Raw genomic sequence first — 20,324 nt, 5'->3', positions numbered from 1 at the left:
ATTAGGATCTTAGTTAATTGGTGGGCATATGATCAAGTAAAATTTAAATCAGTTTATCAACTCTTGAAAAAAAATCAAAATACTTCCCTTCCTAGGAAGAAGGTAGTATGGTAGCCATATGGCATAATTTTCTCGTGTTGGGGTTATAAAGAACCAGGGAGCCCAGGTAAAGGGTGCATGTTGATTTCGATTTTCCCCGCTCTCTATCCATAAGTGCGTCTGAATCTTTTCCAGGCTCCCATTGCCAGGCAAGGTGGTTTTTCCAAGGTGGCGCAGAAGCGCCATTGTTTTTCAAAGCGAGATACTGGCATCAGCAGCATCAAAAATCCCGGGATCAAAGGTAAAAATGTGGATTCGGTCCAATCGCATCCCTAAAGAATTTGAGTTTTGATTGAGGCTGGTGAGCTTGACAGGTATAGAGACCACCGAAATGCCCATGTGCCGAGGCCCCTCCATTGGCCAGCTGGCGTCAGAGCCGGTCTGCGCCGCCCGCCAGGGCCCGCCCCCGCTCCCGTCCCCGCCCCGCTGCTCCTCCTCTACCTCCTCCCAGCACCTCCCGCCGAGATCTTGGCGGGAAGACGCCCGCTGCTAAGCCGCGAAAAGATGGGGTCGCGCTCAGCCAGCGAAGAAAAGGCGGGCTCCAGACAGCGACTCCAGGTGAAGGTGAGACACGTCTGTTGTTCTCGGCTGTACTCCTGCCTCAGTGTTCGCGAGGGATTGCTGGGCACAGGCCTGGGAGGACACGAGGATTTGGCACCTTCCACCTTCGCACTCCAGAACTATTTTCAAAATTGCTCCTTGGGGCATCTCTCAACTAATGGGTTTTTCGGGGGTGTTGCTTCAAAAGATAATTGAGGATACCTGCCCTGATTTTCCTCTATGGAAACTAGACCTTCAGTGTTGAGGAAGGTTTTTACCAATAACCCCCAAAATAGGGGCAGAGTGGGATCAGGGACCCTGCACTTGCTTTTGAAACAGTTAATGCCGGCTTCTCACTCTGGAAATTCCAGTTACTCAGAAACTGACAGTTGCCATAGTCTCCTCAGTTATAAATGTAGTCATTATACTGTTATATGTCTGCAGATTCATGGGTAAGAAATGCGCCCAGTATAATAATTAAATTCAGGCTATGAATTGGGTATTTAGATTATGGTGGGGAAAAAAGTTTCCTTACAAGCTAACAGTTTGGATTTATATTTTCATCAGGAATTAAGAATTAGATTTATTTTACACAGATCTGTAAGAGGAGGCATAGGATCTGGGGTTTTAATGCTCTGCTTTCTTTTATTGACCCAAATAGGTGAATGAATATAAAGAAAACCAAAACATCACTTGTGTATCTCTGAGACCAGTACAGACTACAGTTTTAGGAAAAACACCTAAGGTGTATCTTGTCCCGTTTTCACTCAGTAATTATAAGTCAGACCAATTTAAGCACCCCAAATCCCTATTGAATAAGAATTCTAACAATGAATTTGTATGTAAGAAATGTAAGAAGACTGAAATAAGGAAAACTTGCAGGAGGATTTTAACTCCAAAGATGGAAGCCACATCCTCCAAGACAGAATCCACCTTGCAAAAATCATCCTTAGATGTTTGTACTGAAAGTAACAAGCGACAACACAAGAGCACTTCAGATACAGTGATTCCCAGTGTTGATATGGAAAGCATTCAGAATCTAGACAGTGATGAAGATACCACACTAGGCCTGGTAAGAATTTAATTACTAGCTTATTCAAGTTTTTCTTATTTTACAGTTTGAAGTTCTGATAAGCTTACACAGTCCAGGGTCTATGTATATTTAATTGAAATTTTATTTTTTAAATGCTTAACAGATAACTTCCTTGGTTAATTTTGCTCTTGGTTTTGATTTGTCCAGGAGAGGATTGACTTAATTTTCATTCTGTTTCCCTTTTTCTTCCTCTCAGTGTATTGTAAATATTTTTGGGTTTACTCATGCTTTATGGTGTCTTGCTCATCTTTACATATTTACGCACAATGTGCCAGAAGAACTTGGCCTGTGGGACGTATGGCGTTTGAGTGACCCTTGATATCAGGGCAGGAAAATTATCATTAATTGATTAATATAGCTGAATATTTCCTCTAAATACAACAAGGGGAAAAATGATGGAGTAGAGAAGATACATGGAAAAAACACTTATTAGTTCTATTTAAAATAATAGTTTGAATCAGTTTAAGAAATTAGGCATCTAATTTTGGGGCTTCTATTACCTATCAGGAGTGTTGTACTTCATTTAAAGTGACATATTTTGTGCAAGACAAGATGAAACCATACCACATGTCAAAAAGTTGATGGAACAGAAAGTGATGGTAGAGAAAGATAGGATCATTGTGGTGTTCTTTTGAAATAGGAATTCAATTTATGCTTTGTTGTCTCAGAGATAAGAACTAGGACATTGATGGGAACGCATGGGTTAAGTCATTAGTGCATTGGATTGGGGATTGAAAGCTTAAGTTTTAGACGTGGCTGCTTCTAAGAAACCTTGTGATTGTAAGCAAATTGCCTCTAAGTGAGGGAATTCAATAAGGCCTGAGATTCTCAGCCTTTAGCCTATATCAGAATTGCCTGGAGACTTGTTAAAACTCCATTGCAGGGCTCCATCACTAGAGTTTCTGATTCAGAAGTTTTGGAGTGGGGTAAGGAATTGGCATGTCTAACACGGTTTCCTAGAGATTGTGGTGCTATTGGTTCAGACTGGCATTTTGAGAACCAATGGATTAGATTATTTCTTTGGCCTCTTTGACTATAAGATTCTCAGTATATGAGGCTAAAGTAGATTTTTATTTTTTAATTTATTCTAAAGGTTTTTTTTTTGTTGTTTTTAATTTTAATTCCAATATAGTTACCATACAATGTTATATTAGTTTCAGGTGTACAATATAGTGATTCAACAATTCTGTATACTACTCAGTGCTCATCATAAGTGTACTCTTAATCCCCTTCACTTATTTTACCCATGCCACTACCCACCTCTCCTCTGGCAACCATCTGTTTGTTCTTTATAGTTAAGAATCTGTTGTTTGGTTTATCTGTCTCTTTTTTTTTTCTGTGCTTATTTGTTTGGTTTTTAAATTCTGCATGTGAGTGAAATCATATGGTATGTGTCTTTCTCTGACTGACTTCACTTAGCATTATACTCACTAGCTCCATCCATGTTACTGCAAATGGCAAGATTTCATTCTTTTTAAAAAAAATTTTTTTTTAATGTTTATTTTTGAGAGAGAGAGAGAGAGCGTGAGAGGCGGAGGGGCAGAGAGAGAAGGAGTCCCAGAATCTGAAGCAGGCTCCAGGCTGTGAGCTGTCAGCACAGAGCCCAACATGGGGCTCGAACTCAGACTGTGAGTTCATGACCTGAGCTGAGGTCGGACACTTAACTGACTGAGCCACCCAGGTGCCCCATGATTTCATTCTTTTTTATGACTGAATAATACTCCATTTCATGTATATACCACATCTTCTTTTCCTTTTTTTTTTTTTATTAAGATTTAAAGATTTTTTAAGTAATCTCACCCATTGTAGAGCTCGAACTTATAACCCCGAGATCAGGAGTGCCATGTTCTGCTGGCTAAGCCAGCCAGGTACCCCCCCGCCCCCCGATCTTTATCCATTCATCTATCGAGATTTTAATTTGATTTAAGGATATAGAGTCAGAAATTAGAACATTTCTAAGTAAGTACTGAAGCTAGTCAAGTAGAGTTATAAATGCCCAGCATACATTTTCTTCGGACAGACTGAAAGATCTAACATCTTTTATAGGACATTTCATTCTTTTCTCTTCCTTTTCATTAGTTATCTTTTTGGAGTTAAAATGACTAGGTTTTGTGGTACCATGCTTGAGAAACAGTATTTTATTTACAAGCTAATTTCTTCTCCAAATGAGGGGAGGCTTTTTTCACAGCACAGACAAGTGTATTAGCCTATAAGTCTAGAATTTTATTCTGTTTTCTGGGAAACTTGGAAAATTTTATCTCTCAGCACTTTTATTAAATGTTTTAACTTGATAGAGAATTTCTTAACAGTTAGCTTTATTTTAAGTTTTGAAAACATTTTGGGCTTACAGAAGAGTTGCAAAAATAATACAGAGAATTCTGATATACGTGTCTTTCACATAGCTTCCTATTGTGTTAATACCATACATAACCATAGAACACTTATCAAACAAAGAAATTAACCTTGGTAGAATAATATTAACTAAAGTACAGACTTGATTAGGATTTCACTGTTTTTTTTCCCTAACATCCTTCTTCTGTTCCAGTATCTAGTTTAGGATTGCACAATGCATTTAATAGCCATGTTTCTGTAGTCTCCTCCAGTCTGTGACAGTTCCTTAGTCTTTCATAACCTTGGCACCTTTTTTTAAAATGATTTTTATTTATTTTTGAGAGAGAATGAGTATGAGCGGGGGTGGGGGGGGGGAGAGGCAGAGAGAGAGGGAGACACAGAATCTGAGGTGGGCTCTAGGTGCTGAGCTGTCATCACAGAGCCTGATGCAGGGCTCAGACTCGTGAACCTTGAGATCATGACCTGAGCTGAAGTCAGATACTTAACCGACTGAGCCACCCAGGCGCCCCATAACCTTTGGCACCTTTAAAGAGTACTGAATAGTTATTTTATGTAATGTTCCTCAATTTGAGTTTGTCTATTTTCTCAAGATTATATTAAGGCTTTGCATTTTTGGGGAAGGATACCACAGAAGTGAATGTGCCCTCCTCAGTGCATCATATTAGGGTGTCTTTGACGTTGATATATTTTACTGGTGATGTTGACCTTGATCATTTGGCTAAGGTGGTATCTGTCAGGATTCTCTAATGGAAACAATATTTTTCCCTTCGTAATTATTAAATATTTGGAGGGAGATGGTTTGAGACTATGCACGTATCTGGTTTCTATCATCAAGCATATATTTTTATTGAAATAAATTTTACATAACATAAAATTAACTATTTAAAAGTATACAGTTCAGTGTTTTTTAGTATATATACAGTACTGTACAATCATTACCACTGTCTAGTTTCGGAATATTTTTTTCACTATGAAAAGAAACCCCTGCCAATTAACAGTGACTACCAACTTCCCCACCTCCCTAACCCAGCCCTGGAAACAGCTAATCTACTTTCTTTGTCTATATATTTGCTTATTCTGGACATTTCATGTAAATGGAATCATATAGTACATGGCTTCTTGTGTCTGGATTCTTTGAGCATAATGTTTTTAGGGTTCAGTCTTTCCTAAAAATTAATTTTTTTTAACACTTATTATTTTTAAGAGACAGAGACAGAGCAGGAGCGGGTCAGGGTCAGAGAGAGAGAGACAGAATCTAAAGCAGGCTCCAGGCTCTGAGCTGTCAGCACAGAACCTGATGTGGGGCTCGAATTCATGAACCATGAGACAATGACCTGAGCTGAAGTTGGATGCTTAACTGACTGAACCACCCAGGCGCCCCTAAAAATTAATTTTTTAAATATTTGTTTATTTTGAGAGAGAAAAAGAGAGAGAGGGAGGGAGGGGCAGTGAGACAGGGAGATAGAGGATCCAAAGCGGGCTCTGTGATGAGAGCAGAGAGCTTGACACAGGGCTTGAACTCACGAGCTGTGAGATCATGACCTGAGCTGAAGTCTGATGGTTAACCGACTGAGCCACCCAGGCACCCCTTGTATGAATTCTTAAAGTATTTTCTATATATAAGGTCATATTTTGGCAAGAAAGATGGCTTTATTTTTTCCTTTTCAATCTGGATGTCTTTTATTATTGTTTTTTCCCAATTGTCCTGTCCTATTTGTCCTAGAATTTCTAGTACAGTGTTGAATAGAAGTAGCAAGAGCAGACATGTTTTCTTAATCCTGAGCTTTAGGGGAAAAGCTTTCAGTCTTTCACCATTAAGTATGATGTTAGCTGTGAGAAACATCTATTTTCAAGAAACTTTTATCTCCAAGTGATTATAGATTCATAGCAATTTGCAGAAATAGTATGGAGAGGTATCATGTACACTTCACCCAGTTTTTCCCAATGTGTACATCTTATATAACTATATCACAATATCAAAACTAGAAAATTCACATTGGTACAAGGTGTGTGTATAATTCTGTATTTTATCACATATTGTTAATACAACTATCACCATAATCAAGATATAGAACTATTCCATCTCCACAAAAATCTCCGTTAGGCTAATTTTTAAAATTATTTATTTATTTTAAGTAGGGTCCAGGCCCAATGTAGGGCTTGAACTCATGACCCTGAGATCAAGAGTTCCTTGTTCTACCAACTGAGCAAGCCAGCTGCCAGCAAGCCAGGCTATTTGTTTTTTTGTTTCCAGGCTTTTTTTTAAATTTTTTTTAAATTTTTTTACATTTATTTATTTTTGAGAGACAGAGACAGAGCACATGTGGGTGAGGGGCAGAAAGAGGAGGCACAGAATCCGAAGCAGGCTCCAGGCTCTGAGCTGTCAGCACAGAGCCTGATGCAGGGCTCGAATTCACAAACTGTGAGATCGTGACCTGAGCTAAAGTCGGGCACTCAACTGACTGAGCCACCCAGGCGCCCCACCAGGCTATTTCTTTGTAGTTATGCCTATAGCTCTCCCTCTCATCCTCCTTTGCCGCTGACAACTGCTAATTTGTTCTTCATATCTACAGTTTTGTCATTTTGAGAACAGTACATGAATAGGTTCATACATTGTTTGAATTTTTGGCATCAAGCATTTTTTTTTTAAGTTTATTTATTTTGAGAGTGAGAGAAAGCATGAGCAGAGGAGGGGCAGAAAGAGGGGAGAGAGAATCACAAGCAGGCTCTGCACTACTAGTGTGGAGCCCAATGTGGGGTTTGAACTCAGGAACTGAGAGACCATGATCTGAACTGAAGTCAGACACTTAACTAAGTGAGTCAACTAGGTGCCACAAGCTTTTAATCCAAGTTATTTCTTTGATTATTTTTTTTAAATAATTTTTTAAAGTTTATTTATTATGAGAAAGAGAGAATATGAGTAGGGGAGGGGCAGAGAGAGAAGGAGAGAGAGAGAATCCAAAGTGGGCCCTGCACTGCCAGCTTGGAGCCCAAAGTGGGGCTTGAACTCACGGACCGTGAGGTTGTGACCTGAACTGAAACAAAGAGTTGGTCACTTGATTGACTGAGCCACTCAGGCACCCCTGATTTTTTTTTTTTAAGTTTATTTTGAAAGAGAGAGGGAGTGCATGTGAGTGGGGGAGGGGCAGAGTGAGAGGAGAGAGTGAGAATCCCAAGCAGGCCCAGTACTGCCAACATGGAGCCCGATGTGGGGCTCTAACTCATGAACCATGAAATCATGACCTGAGCCAAAGTTGGACACTTAACTGACTGAGCCACCTAGGCACCCCACTTCTTTTATTTTTTAAACATGGCATCCCTTGTTTTATGGATGCAATAACTTTTTTTTTTTTAATGTTTAATTTGAGAGAGAGAGAGCGAGCAGGGAGGGGCAGAGAGAGAGAGAAAATCTCAAGCAGACTCTGGCACTGTCATTGCAGAGCCCAGTCTGGGGCCCGAGCCCACGAACCGTGAGATCATGACTTGAGCTTAAACCAAGAGTTGGATGCTTAACCAATTGAGGCACCCTGGTGCCCCAGGATGCAGTAAGATCTTAAGTGTCTGAAGATAGTGGAGTTTTTTTGTTTTTTTTTTAACTTCTTTTTCCTATAATATGTTTACTTCGAGTGCCCCCTTTCCTAATGTTTTTTGATTGGTCTTCCTCTTACGTGTTGTAAGTTTTTGAGAGGTGGGTAATGGGTAAGAATAGTTTGAATTACACATACCACTTAAGAAAACTGATCATTTGTCTTAGTAAATTTTCTTCTGTGGTAAGTAGAATCATTTAAATGCGCTCCTTTGATTTCAGTGTGTAGCATTTTGAAATAGAATCTTAGAAAGCCTTTGATGATGATGATGGTGATGTTTTTCTCTGAAAGCAGTTGTAAAGGCAATGACAACATAACCTTTTACCTTTGCTGTCATTGTTATTTTGTGTGTATGAGGAAAATTTTTTATTTTGGTCCAAGTAATACATGTACATCCACATTTAAGTCTTACAATTCCACACATGTATACATATACATGTATATATATATATATACACACACACAAAGATAATTCCATATGAACACACACAGATACTCAGAAACAAACCAAAACACCCAGCAGTTTTCTGCCACATACTTCTCTGTGATTGTTGCTGCCCAATAGCCAAATTGCACTTTCAGCCGTTTTAGTTTTTATTCCCTCCATGTTATCCATTGACTTAACATGGAAGATGAAGACTTGTTTCATTCACACTATGCCTTATGCACATGTGCCTACCCACTCCTTTCCCTTCTCATGTCCTTATTAGGTACAGCCCAAGTTCTATCAGAGTTGTAGGAAGGAATTCTAATGGCTTCATATGTATATATATTTTTTTCATGAAACATTTCCTGGGGCCCTTCATCTTTCTACTTCATTCTGGACAGTTTAACCCTTTTTTAGCCTTTCTTTTTACCATTTTCCTTTGAATTTCTTTTATCTCTCCTCTACTGGAACTTCTGCATCCTGGATTCTGTCTTGGGTCTTTCTTTTTTTAGAGTATTCTTCCATTTTGGCGAAATGCTGCTTATAGTAGCTTCCTCAGAAAAGGTGTATGAGAGGTAGTTTACATGTCTGAAAAAATCTTTATGCTGTACATTTGATTGATGGATTAATTGGATTTAGAATTGTAAGTTGAAAATAATTTTTCCTTAAAATTTTAAACACACTTTTCTATTGTCTTCCAGTTCCCCTCGATATTGGGAAGTTAGTGTCATTCTGATTCTTGTGTGATTTTTTTTTCAAACTTTTTAAAATCTCACTTATCTCAAGTGTTAAGAAATTTTGTGATAATGTGTATAGACTTTGATCTTTTTTCATTTGTTGTGCTGCATACTCATTGGGCCCTTTTAATCTGGAAACACATGTCTTTAGTTTTGAGAAACTTTTCTTATATTATATCTCTAATAATTTTCTCTTTCATTTTTCCTGCTTGTCTTTTTTTTACCTCTATAACTATTAGTTGGATATCAGACCTGCAAGCTTGATTTTTTTATTGTCTTTTCTTCCCATGTGTTTATCTCATTTGTTATTCTTTTTTTCTAAATTTTCTTAATCCTTTCAGTGAATTTAAAATGTTCTGTTACTGAGTGTTTTCTTGTTTTGTTTAATAAAAAGTTAACTTTGAGTAATAGTACAATTAATACCCAGTAGGAAATAATTTGCTATTAAGTTACACTACTTGACTTCTGATATATCACTTGTTATCTAATCGAGAAGCCATACAGATATCTTGTGATTATCCCAAATTCAAACTCTTACACTCAGTGTCCAATGCAGCAAAGATTATGTGCCATTTGGTATGATAGCATGAAATGAATAGAACAGGAACAGTTTGAAGGAAAGTATACATTTGAGAATTCAACACCTTGTTTTGTGAGGTGCTTTTGCTATGGATCATGCAAAGTAACAGAATTTTTTTGGTGTAATTTCATAGGATGAATTTTCAGGATTGTCACCGTATGAAAGGAAGAGACTGAAGAACATATCAGAAAATGCAAACTTTTTTGCTTCTCTTCAGTTGTCTGCGGTTTGTGTGGAATTTCTTTTTTTTTTATTTAAAAATTTTTTAGTGTTTTATTTTATTTTTGAAAGAGAGACACAGAGTGTGAGGAGGGGACGGGCAGAGAAAGAGGGAGACATAGAATCTCAAGCAGGCTCCAGGCTCCAAGCTGTCAACACAGAGCCCGATGCAAGGCTCAAACTCACGAACTGGGAGATCATGACCTGAGCCTACCTAAGTCCGATGCTTAACCGACTGAGCCACCCAGGCCCTCTTGGAATTTCTAATTAAAAGCAAGATGCCATTCTTGCCAGTAGGTCAATAAAATACTGGTAGTATCAGGTTTCATAGTGTCAGATAAGGGAGGGTAAAATTAGGAGCAAGTTTTGCACTTAATAGGAAGTGGTTACCATATTTTATTGATTTTAAGACTTTTTAAAAAAAATTTAATGTTTTTGAAATTGGCATCTGGAAACTATTACTGGCAGCTCTCTCCCCTGCCCCACTGTTGTTGGTACATAAAATAATGGTGTCTTATGAGTGGTTGTCTTGGATTCAGAGGAACAGGGTATGTTCTGAGTGATTGCTTTACCTAAAGGATAAGGGAGATGTAGGAGGAATGAATTGAGGGATGTGTGGTATGGGAGTGAAAGGACAAGCTTTTTATTTTTATTTTTTTAAATCTTTAGCTTTAAGAATAGGTGGAAATATGCTTTGTATAGTGAGTTTTTTTAAGATTTATTTATTTATTTATTTATTTATTTATTTATTTATTTATTTATTTATTTATTTATTTATTTATTTTGAGAAAGAGGCGCAAGTAGGCGAGGGGCAGAGAGAGAGGTGAGAGAGAGAATCCCACAGAGCCCAACACGGGGCTTGATCCCATGAATGGTGCCATCATGACCTGGGCTGAAATCAAGAGCCAAGTGCTTGACCAATTGAGCCTCCCAGGTGCCCCAGTATACTGTGAGCTTTAAGGATAAATGGTCAAGGGGCGCCTGGGTGGCGCAGTCGGTTAAGCGTCCGACTTCGGCCAGGTCACGATCTCGCGGTCCGTGAGTTCGAGCCCCGCGTCGGGCTTTGGGCTGATGGCTCGGAGCCTGGAGCCTGTTTCCGATTCTGTGTCTCCCTCTCTCTCTGCCCCTCCCCCGTTCATGCTCTGTCTCTCTCTGTCCCAAAAATAAATAAAAAACGTTGAAAAAAAAATTAAAAAAAAAAAAAAGGATAAATGGTCAAGATAATATGCTAATGTTTTATAATCATCATGACTAAAGGTATAATTTACATTATGTCTTCACACTGGGGGTAAAACTTTGGTATATGAGAGAATAGCTCTTTATTATTATTTTTTAGTAAAAAAAATTTTTTTTTAACAATTATTTATTTATTGAGACACAGAGACAGAGTGTGAGCGGGGAGGGGCAGAGAGAGAGGGAGACACAGAATCTGAAGCAGGCTATAGGCTCTGAGCTGTCAGTGCAGAGCCCAATGTGGAGCTCAAACCCACAAACCATGAGATCATGATCTGAACCAGGAGATCATGATCTGAGCCGAAGTGGATGCTTAACCCACTGAGCCACCCAGGTGCCCTGAGAGTAGCTCTTTAGAAGGGTCTTTAGGAGGGCCTATGACTTTTTCCTCCAAAAGATAGCAAGCTGTTAGCTTTATTAAATTATTATTTGAATTCTCTGACTACACATTCCCAAACATTTGGTATGTGTTTGTAAATTGAGGGAAGGGAGGGTGACTTAAAATAAGGGACTAAATTGCTTAGTCATTAAAAGTTGAAAATTAATCAGAAACTTAGACACAGTATCTCTGATTTTGCCTTTAGTTAACAGAAATTATGTTTTAATTTATAGAAGCATAACATCACTTTTCTGGAAAATATCAAAGTAGGATTGCCTATAGTAGAAGTTAAACCTTTTAATTTACAGTAGTATATTTGGTGAAATGTTTAATGTTTAATCATGTAAACTCATTAGCAACTTGGTCTAAGGTATCAGAATGTCAGTACTTTAGACAGTATTATTTACTTGCCTTTATTATTAATAGTATATTTGTCTCCTGTCTTACCAAGAGCAGGTATCCTATCTTGAGAAACTTTATTTCCTGTATAGATCTTACTTTAGTGTCAATAAAGCAGCATACTTAATAATTTATAAGGTAGTATCTTTATATGTGTGTTTTGTGTATTTTGCAGTCAGCTGCAAGGCTCCGTGAAATGATAAAAAAGAGACAGCCTCCTGAATCCAAAAGGTAAAAGATTTGGTTTATAATGCCTACACCCTGATGTATTGTTGAGTTATTTATAATTTGAAAAAACAGTTACCATAGTAAAATAAGTAATAGATCAGAAACTATAATCTTAAAACTGTTGTTCCACATCTTCACAAGCATTTGGTAGTGTCAGTGTTCTGGATTTTGGCTATTCTAATAGGTGTGTATTGGTATCTTGTTGTTTTAATTTGTTTTTCCCTGATGACATGTTGTAGAGCATCTTTTCATATGCTTCTTGCTATCTATATATTACTTTGGTGAGCTGTATTTTATGATCTTTGACACCCCCCCTTTTTTTTTTTTTAACATTTATTCATTTTTGAGAGTGAGAGAGACAGCATGAGCGGGGGAGGGGCAGAGAGAGAGGGAGACACAGAATCCGAAGCAGGCTCCAGGCTCTGAGCTGTCAGCACAGGGCCCCCTGTGGGGCTTGAACTCACAGACTGTGAGATCATGACCTGAGCCAAAGTCAGACGCCCAACTGACTGAGCCACCCAGGCGCCCCTCTTTGGCCCATTTTTAATAGAGTTGTTTGTTTTTATTGATGAATTTGAGAGTTCTTTGCATATTTTGGATAACAGTCCTTTATCAGAAGTGTCTTTTGCAGATATTTTCTCTGGCTTGTCTTCTCATTCTCTTGATGATGTCTTTTGCAGAGTGGAAGTTTTTAATTTTAATGAAGTTTACTTTATAATTTTTTCTTTCATGGATTGTGTCTTTGGTGTTATATCTAAAAAACCATTCCCACTCCCAGGGTCACCTAGGTTTTCTCCTGTTGTCTTCTACAAGTTTTATAGTTCTGTGTTTTACATTAGATTTGTAATCCATTTTGAGTTAGTTGTGTGAAGGGTGTAAAGGTTGTGTCTAGATTCGTTGGTTTGCATTTGGTTGTCCATTCGTTCTAGCACCATTTGTTGAAAAGACTATTTTTGCTCCATTATCTTGCCTTTGCTCCTTTGTGTAAGATCAGTTGACTCCCTATTCTGTTCCATTGATTCGTATATTCTTCGCCAGTACCATACTGCCTTTAAAAATTTTTTTTTAATGTTTATTTTTATTTTTGAGACAGAGAGAGACAGAGCATGAGTGGGGGAGGGGCATAGAGAGAGGGAAACACAGAATCAGAAGTAGGCTCCAAGCTCTGAGCTGTCAGCACAGAGCCCAACGTGGGGCATGAACCCACAAACCGTGAGATCATGACCTTGAGCTGAAGTCGGATGCTTAACCGACTGACCTACCCAGGTGCCCCGGCATTCCGGGATTAAAAAAAATTTTTTTTATTTATTTTGGAGGGGGGTGGGTGAGGGTAGGGGCAGAGAGAGGAGAGAGAAAGAATCCAAGCAGGCTTCGTGCTGTCAGCACAGAGCCTGACTAGGGCTCTAACCCTCGAACCGTGAGATCACAACCTGAACCGAAATCAAGAGTCAGACACTTAACTGACTGAGCCACTCAGGCACCCCTAACTTGCTGGGATTTTGATTGAGATTGCATTGAATTTATAGATTAAGTTGGAAAGAACTGGCATTTTGACAATATTGAGTCTTTCATGGGATATCTCTCCATTTATTTAGTTCTTTGAGAGGTGTCTGGCTGGCTCAGTTGATAGAGCATATGACTCTTGATCTCAGGGTTGTGAGTTTGAGCCCTATATTGGGTGTGGAGCCTACTTAACATACAAAAATTATTTAGTTCTTTGATTTTGTTCATGAGAGTTTTGTAGTGTACTTCATATAGATCTTGGAAATATTTTTGTTTGATTGATTGATTTTATTAGATTTAAACCTAAGTATTTCATTGTATGGGTACTTATATAAATGATATTCTGTTTTTAACTTCAAATTTCATTTGTTTATTGCTGGTATATAAGAAAGAAATGAACTTTTATATATTAACCTTGTATCCTACCACCTTGCTATAATCACTTATGAAGTTCCAGGAGTTTTTTTTTGTTCATTTTTTAGAATTTTCCACATAGACTATCATGTAGCAAATAGTTTTGTTTTTTTTTTTTTGTTTTTTTTTTTTTTTTACTTAATAGATTATTAGTTTATTATAAAAGGATATAACTTAGGACAGCTAAAGGAAATGCTGCATCGGGCAAGGCATGGGGAAATGGCAGGAAGCTTCCATGTCCTCTCAGAGTGTGGTACTCTCCCAGCACATCCATGTGTTCACCAACCTGGAAACTCCTTTTTTCTATAGAATTTTACCTTCAAAGTTTATTTATTCTGAGAGAGAGAGAGGGAGTGTGCATGCATTCATGAGCAGGGGAGGGGCAGAGAGAGAGAGAGAGGAAGAGAGAATCCCAAGCAGGCTCCACACCATTAGCACACAGCCTGACACAGGGCTCAAACCCATGAATGGTGAGATGGTGACCTGAGCCGAAATGGCTTAATTGACTGAGCCATCCAGGTGCCCCCAACTTTGATACTCTTGAACAAATATGGTTTTATTTTTCTCTTCCAAATCTGCATTCCATTTATTTCCTTTTCTTGTCTTACTGCATTAGCTAGAACTTCCAGCATAGTGTTGAAAAGGAAGGATAAAATAGTGTTGAAAAGGAATGGTAAAAGAGGACATCTGTGCCAGTACCTGACCTTGGTGGGAAAGCTTGTCATTTCTCACTATTTAAGTATGACATTAGCTGTAGGTTTTTTGTAGATACTCTATCGAGAAAGTTCCCTTCTACTGAGAGCTTTTTTTATTAAAAAATGTGTTATATTTAGTGTTATATTTAGTCAAATGCATATTCTGCATTTGTTGATAGGATCATGTGATTTTGCTTTTTTAAAAAGCCTGTTGATGTGATGGATTGCATTGAATGATTTTAATTAGATTATGTTAATTGATTTTTGAGTGTTGAACTAGTCTTGCATACTTGAGATATATCCCATTTGGTTGTGCTGCAGAATACTTTTTATACATTGTTGGTTTCAATTTACTAATTTTTTTGTGGGTTTTGCATCTGCTCATGAGGGATATTGGTCTGTATTTTTTGTTTTATAATATTGTCTTGGTTTTGGTATTAGGATAATGCTGGCCTCACAGAATGAAATAGGTAGAATTCTCTCTGCTTCTGTCCTCTATTTTTTTTAAGTTTTATTTATTTATTTTGAGCGAGAGAGTGCACACAAGGGAGGAGGGGCAGAGAGAAGGAGAGACAGAATACCAAGCAGGCTCCACTCCATCAGCACAGAGCCCAGTGTGGGTCTCGAACTGACGAACTGTGAGATCATGACCTGAACCTAGATTGTGAGTCAGACACTTAACTGACTGTGCCACCCAGATGTCCCTCTCCATCTATCCTCTAAAAGAAATTGTAGAGAATTGGTACAATTTCTTTCTTAATGTTTGGTAGAATACATCAGTGAACCCATGTCCGCATTGTGCTTTCTGCTTTGGAAGGTTATTATTGATTTAAATTCTTTAATAATTTCGATTATCTATTTCTAATTCAGATTGTGAGTTTAGCAATTGTGTCTTTCAAGGAATTGTCCATTTCATCTAGGTTATCAAATATGTGGGCATAGAATTTTTCACATTATTTCTTCATTATCTTTTTAATGTCCATAGGATCTGTAGTGAGATACATCTTTCATTTCTGGTATTGGTAACTTTTTTTCTTGGTTAACTTTGCTAGAGGCTTATTGATTTTATTGGTCTTTTGAAAGAACTGGCTTTGGTTTTGTTGATACTTCCCCCCTCCCTGATGATTTCCTGTTTTTAATTTTATTGATATGCTCAACTTTTATTATTTTCTTTTGCTTACTTTAGATTAATTTACTCTTTTTCTAGTTTCTTGAGTTGGAAACTTAGATTATTGAATTTTTGACCTTCTTTCCTAATATGTACATTCAGTGTTATAAATTTCCCTCTAAGCACTGCTTTCCCTGCATCCCACAAATTTTGTTAGATGGTGTTTTCATTTTCATTTAGTAAAAAGTGTTTTTTATGCTCTCTTGAGATTTCTTCTTTGACCTATGTGTTATTTAGAAGTGTGTTTACTCTCTATGTATTTTGGGATTTTCCAAGTATCCTTCTCTTACTGATTTCTAGTTTAATTACATTATATTCTGAGAGCAAATGTATGATTTTTTTCTTCTTTTTTAAAAAATGATTTCTATTAAATTTGTTAAGCTGTGTCTTATGGTCTAGAATGTAGTCTACCTTGGTGAATGTTCCATCTGAGCTTGAGAAAAATGTGTATTCTGTTTTTGAATGAACTAGTCTATAGATGTTGATTATGTCTAGGTGATGGATGGTGTGTTGAGTTCAACTATGCCCTTGCTGATTGGCTGCCTGCTAGATCTCTCCATTTCTGATAGGGGAGTGTTGAAGTTGCCAACAGCTAACATAGTAGAATTATCTATTTGGTTTTTTTTTTTTTTTAAGTTTATTTATTTTGAAAAGAGAGAGACAGAGAGTGTGTGCATGCACACATGCAAGTGAAGGAGGGGCAGAGAGAGAGGGTGAGAGAGAATCCCAAGCAGACTCCATGCTGTGAGCATGGAGGCTGAGCAGGGCTTGATCTCACAAATTGTGAGATCATGATCTGAGCCAAAACCAAGAGTCAGAAGATTAACTGACTGAGCCACCCAGGTGCCCCAAGTTACCTATTTCTTTTTGCAGTTCTGTTACATAGTTTGATACTCTGTTATTAGGTACATTATGTTTGTTAGCTTGGAGATTTGACCCTTTTATCATTATGTAATGCCCTTCTTTATCCCTTTATAACTTTCTTTGCTTTATCCCTTTATAACTTTCTTTGCTTTGAAGTCTTCTCTGTCTGGGGGTACCCGGGTGGCTCACATGGTTAAGCATCTGACTTGGGCTTAGGTCATGATCTTGTGGTTCATGTGTTCGAGCCCTCCATCAGGCTCTGCGCTAACAGCTCAGAGCCTCCTTCAGATCTTCTTTCTCCCTCTCCCTCTGACCTCTGTGCACACTCTCTCTCTCAAAAATAAATAAACATAAAACAAAAAAAATTGGAGTCTGCTCTGTCTGAAATTAATATAGCCACTCCTGCTTTTGATTTGTGTTAGCATGGTATATTTTTCTCCATTCATTAACTTTTATTTTATTTTTTAAATTTAAATCTAAGTGAGTTAACATATAGTGTAATAATTTCAGGAATATAATTTAGTAATTCATCACTTACGTATATATAACACCCAGTGTTCACATCAAGTGCCCTCCTTAATGCCCATTGCCCATTTAGCCTATCCCCCCACCAACACCCCACCAGTAACCCTCAGTTCTCTGTTTAAGAGTCCATTTTGGTTTGTCTCCATATCTGTTTTTATCTTATTTTTGCTTCCCTTCCCCTATGTTCATCTGTTGTGTTTCTCAAATTCCACTTATGAGTGAAATCATATGATACCTGTCTTTGATTTATTTCGCTTAGCATAATATACTCTAGTTCCATCCACATTGTTGCACACGGTAAGATTTCATTCTTTTTGATCGCTGAGTAATATCCCATCGTATCTATGTATGTATTTTGTGTGTTTAAACATTGGAGTGCATGTGCCGTTTCGAATCAGCGTTTTTGTATTCTTTGGACAAATACCTAGTAGTGCAATTGCTGGGTCATAGGGTAGTTCTATTTTTAATTTTTTGAGGAACCTCCATATTTTTTACCAGAGTGGCTGTGCCAGTTTGCATTCCCACCAGTGCATAAGGGTTCCCCTTTCTCCCCATCCTTGTCAACATCTGTTGTTCCTGAGTTGTTAATTTCAGCCATTCTGACAGGTGTGAGGTGGTATCTCATTGTGGTGTTGATTTGTATTTCCCTGATGATGAGTGATGTTGAGCATCTTTTCATGTAGCTGTTAGCCCTCTGGATGTCTTCTTTGGAAACATGTCTATTCATGTCTTTTGCCCATTTCTTCACTGGATTATTTGTTTTTTGGGTGTTGAGTTTGATAGGTTCTTTATAGATTTTGGATACTAACCCTTTATCTGATATATCATTCTCCCATTCTGTCAGTTGCCTTTTAGTTTTGCTGATTGTTTCCTTTGCTATGCAGAAGCTGATTGTTTCCTTTGCTATGCAGAAGCTTTTTATCTTGATGAGGTCCCAATAGTTAATTTTTGCTTTTGTTTCCCTTGCCTCTGGAGACATGTCAAGTAAGAAGTTGTTGCAGCCTAGGCCAAAGAGGTTGTTGTTTGTTTTCTCCTCCAGGATTTTGATGGCTTCCTGTCTTACGTTTAGGTCTTTTATCCATTTTGAGTTTATTTTTGTGTATGGTGTAAGAAAGTGGTCCAGGTTCATTCTTCTGCCTGTCGCTGTCCAGTTTCCCCAACACGATTGGCTGAAGAGACTGTCTTTTTCCATTGGATATTCTTTCCTGCTTTGTCAAAGATTAGTTGGCCATACGTTTGTCCATTTCTGGGTTTTTTATTCCTATTTTTTTTCCTGATGTTTTATTCATTTTCTATGAGAGAGATAGAGAGACAGACAGAGTGCAAGTAGGGGAGGGGCAGAGAGACAGGGAGACACAGAATCCGAAGCAGGCTCCAGGCTCTGAGCTGTCAGCACAGAACCTGGTGCGGGACTCAAACTCACAAACCGTGAGATCATGACCTGAGCCGAAGTTGGACACCCAACCAACTGAGCCACCCCGGCACCCCTGAGTTTTCTGTTCTGTTCCATTGATCTATTTGTCTGTTTTTGTGCCAGTACCATACTGTCTTGATGATTACAGCTTTGTAATACAGCTTGAAGTCTGGAATTGTGATGCCTCCAGCTTTGGTTTTCTTTTTCTTTTTTTATTAAAAAAATTTTAAATGTTTTATTATTTATTTTTGAGAGAGAGAGGCAGAGGTATGAGTGGGGGAGCAGCAGAGAGAGGGAAACAGAATCCGAAGCAGCTCCAGGCCTAGCTGTCAGCACAGACCCTGACGTGGGCCTTGAACTCATAAACGGCAAGATCATGACCTGAGCCAAAGCCGGACTCTCAACCGACTGAGCCACCCAGGTGCTCCTGGGGTTCTTTTTCAACATGGCTATTTGGGTTCTTTTCTGGTTCCATACAAATTTTAGAATTGTTTGTTCTAACTGTGAAGAATGCTGGTGTTATTTTGATAGGGATTGCTCCATTCCTTTACTTTTAATATTTATGTGTCTTTATATTTAAAGTGGGTTTCTTATAGACAACATAAGTTTGAGTATTGTGTTTGATCCACTCTGACAGTCTCTTTTAATTGGTGCATTTAGACCTTGATGTTCAAAGTGAGTATTGATATATTTGGATTAATATCTATCATATTTGTTAATGTTTACTACTTATTGCCCTTGTTTTTTTCCCCCTATTTTTGTCTCCACTATTTTTCTGCCTTTTATGGTTTTAATTGAACGTTTTGTATGATGCCATCTTCTCTTGTTTCTTAGTGTATCAGTTACAATTTTTTTTACTGTTTTTTTTTGTTAGTGATTGCCCTGGAGTTTACAGTATAATCTACAACTAATTCACTTCCATTAGAAATTTTTATTTTATTTTATATATAGAGAGAGTGGGGCAAAAGTTGGGGGGGGGGGAAGAGAGAGAAAGAAAATCCCAAGCAGGCTCCACATTTATCACAGAGCCTAACACAGGGGTGCTTGATCCCACAACCCTGGGATCATGACCTGAGCTGAAATCAAGAGTCAGACACTCAACTGACTAAGCCACCCGGCACCCCCCAAGTCCATTAAAAAAATTTTTTTTTTTTTTTTTAGTTTATTTATTCTGAGAGAGGGAGAGGGAGGGACAGAGTGAGGGAGAGGAGAATGAAAAGCAGGATCCACACTGACAGTGCATAGCCCGACTTGGGGCTTGAACTCGTGAACCGTGAGATCATGACCTGAGCCAAAATCAAGAGTTGGACCCTTAACTGAGTGAGCCACCCAGTTGCCCCAGCCACCCATTTTCAATTAACAGTATATCACTTCTTGGGGCACCTGGGTGGCTCAGTCGGTTGGGCGTCCGACTTTGGCTCAGGTCACGATCTCACTGTCCGTGGGTTCGAGCCCCACATCGGGCTCTGTGCTGACTGCTCAGAGCCTGGAGCCTGTTTCGGATTCTGTGTCTCCCTCTCTCTCTGACCCTCCCCGTTCATGCTCTGTCTCTCTCTGTCTCAAAAATAAATAAATGTTAAAAAAAAAAAATTAAAAAAAACCCAGTATATCACTTCAGGGTGTGAGTGAGGTATAGTATGAGCACCTTATAATAACAGAATAATCCTAATTCATCCCTCTTGTCCCTTGTATCATTGCTGTCATTCATTTCACATGTATAAGCATACATAAGTATATATACATGTTGGTATACCAACACAAGATATATACATAAGGGTACATAACTAAATACATTGTTGCTATTGTTATTTTGAGCTAGTTGTTACTAATTATGAATGAGAAAAATAAAAAATTTTTTTTACCTTATT

The 20,324-nt window shown here is 38.2% G+C and overlaps 1 protein-coding gene across 7 annotated transcripts in view; it reads left to right on the top strand.

The window, feature by feature from the left end:
* Positions 1-20,324, top strand: part of WDR76 (WD repeat domain 76) — a 64,528-nt gene that overhangs the window by 1,318 nt on the left and 42,886 nt on the right. For 3 of the 7 annotated variants that reach the window (XM_019832542.2, XM_045059415.1, XM_045059414.1), the window contains exons 2-5: positions 235-340; positions 1,522-1,711; positions 9,549-9,641; positions 11,821-11,876. In XM_019832542.2, the coding sequence (XP_019688101.2) occupies positions 235-340; positions 1,522-1,711; positions 9,549-9,641; positions 11,821-11,876 (445 nt within the window). The other 4 variants (XM_019832541.3, XM_019832540.3, XM_019832545.3 and 1 more) reach the window with 3 other exon arrangements.

This window comes from Felis catus, chromosome B3 (assembly GCF_018350175.1).
Source record: "Felis catus isolate Fca126 chromosome B3, F.catus_Fca126_mat1.0, whole genome shotgun sequence".
NCBI lineage: Eukaryota > Metazoa > Chordata > Mammalia > Carnivora > Felidae > Felis > Felis catus.
Note: the sequence above shows the minus strand (reverse complement) of the source record. Positions and strands in the feature narration are given on the sequence as shown.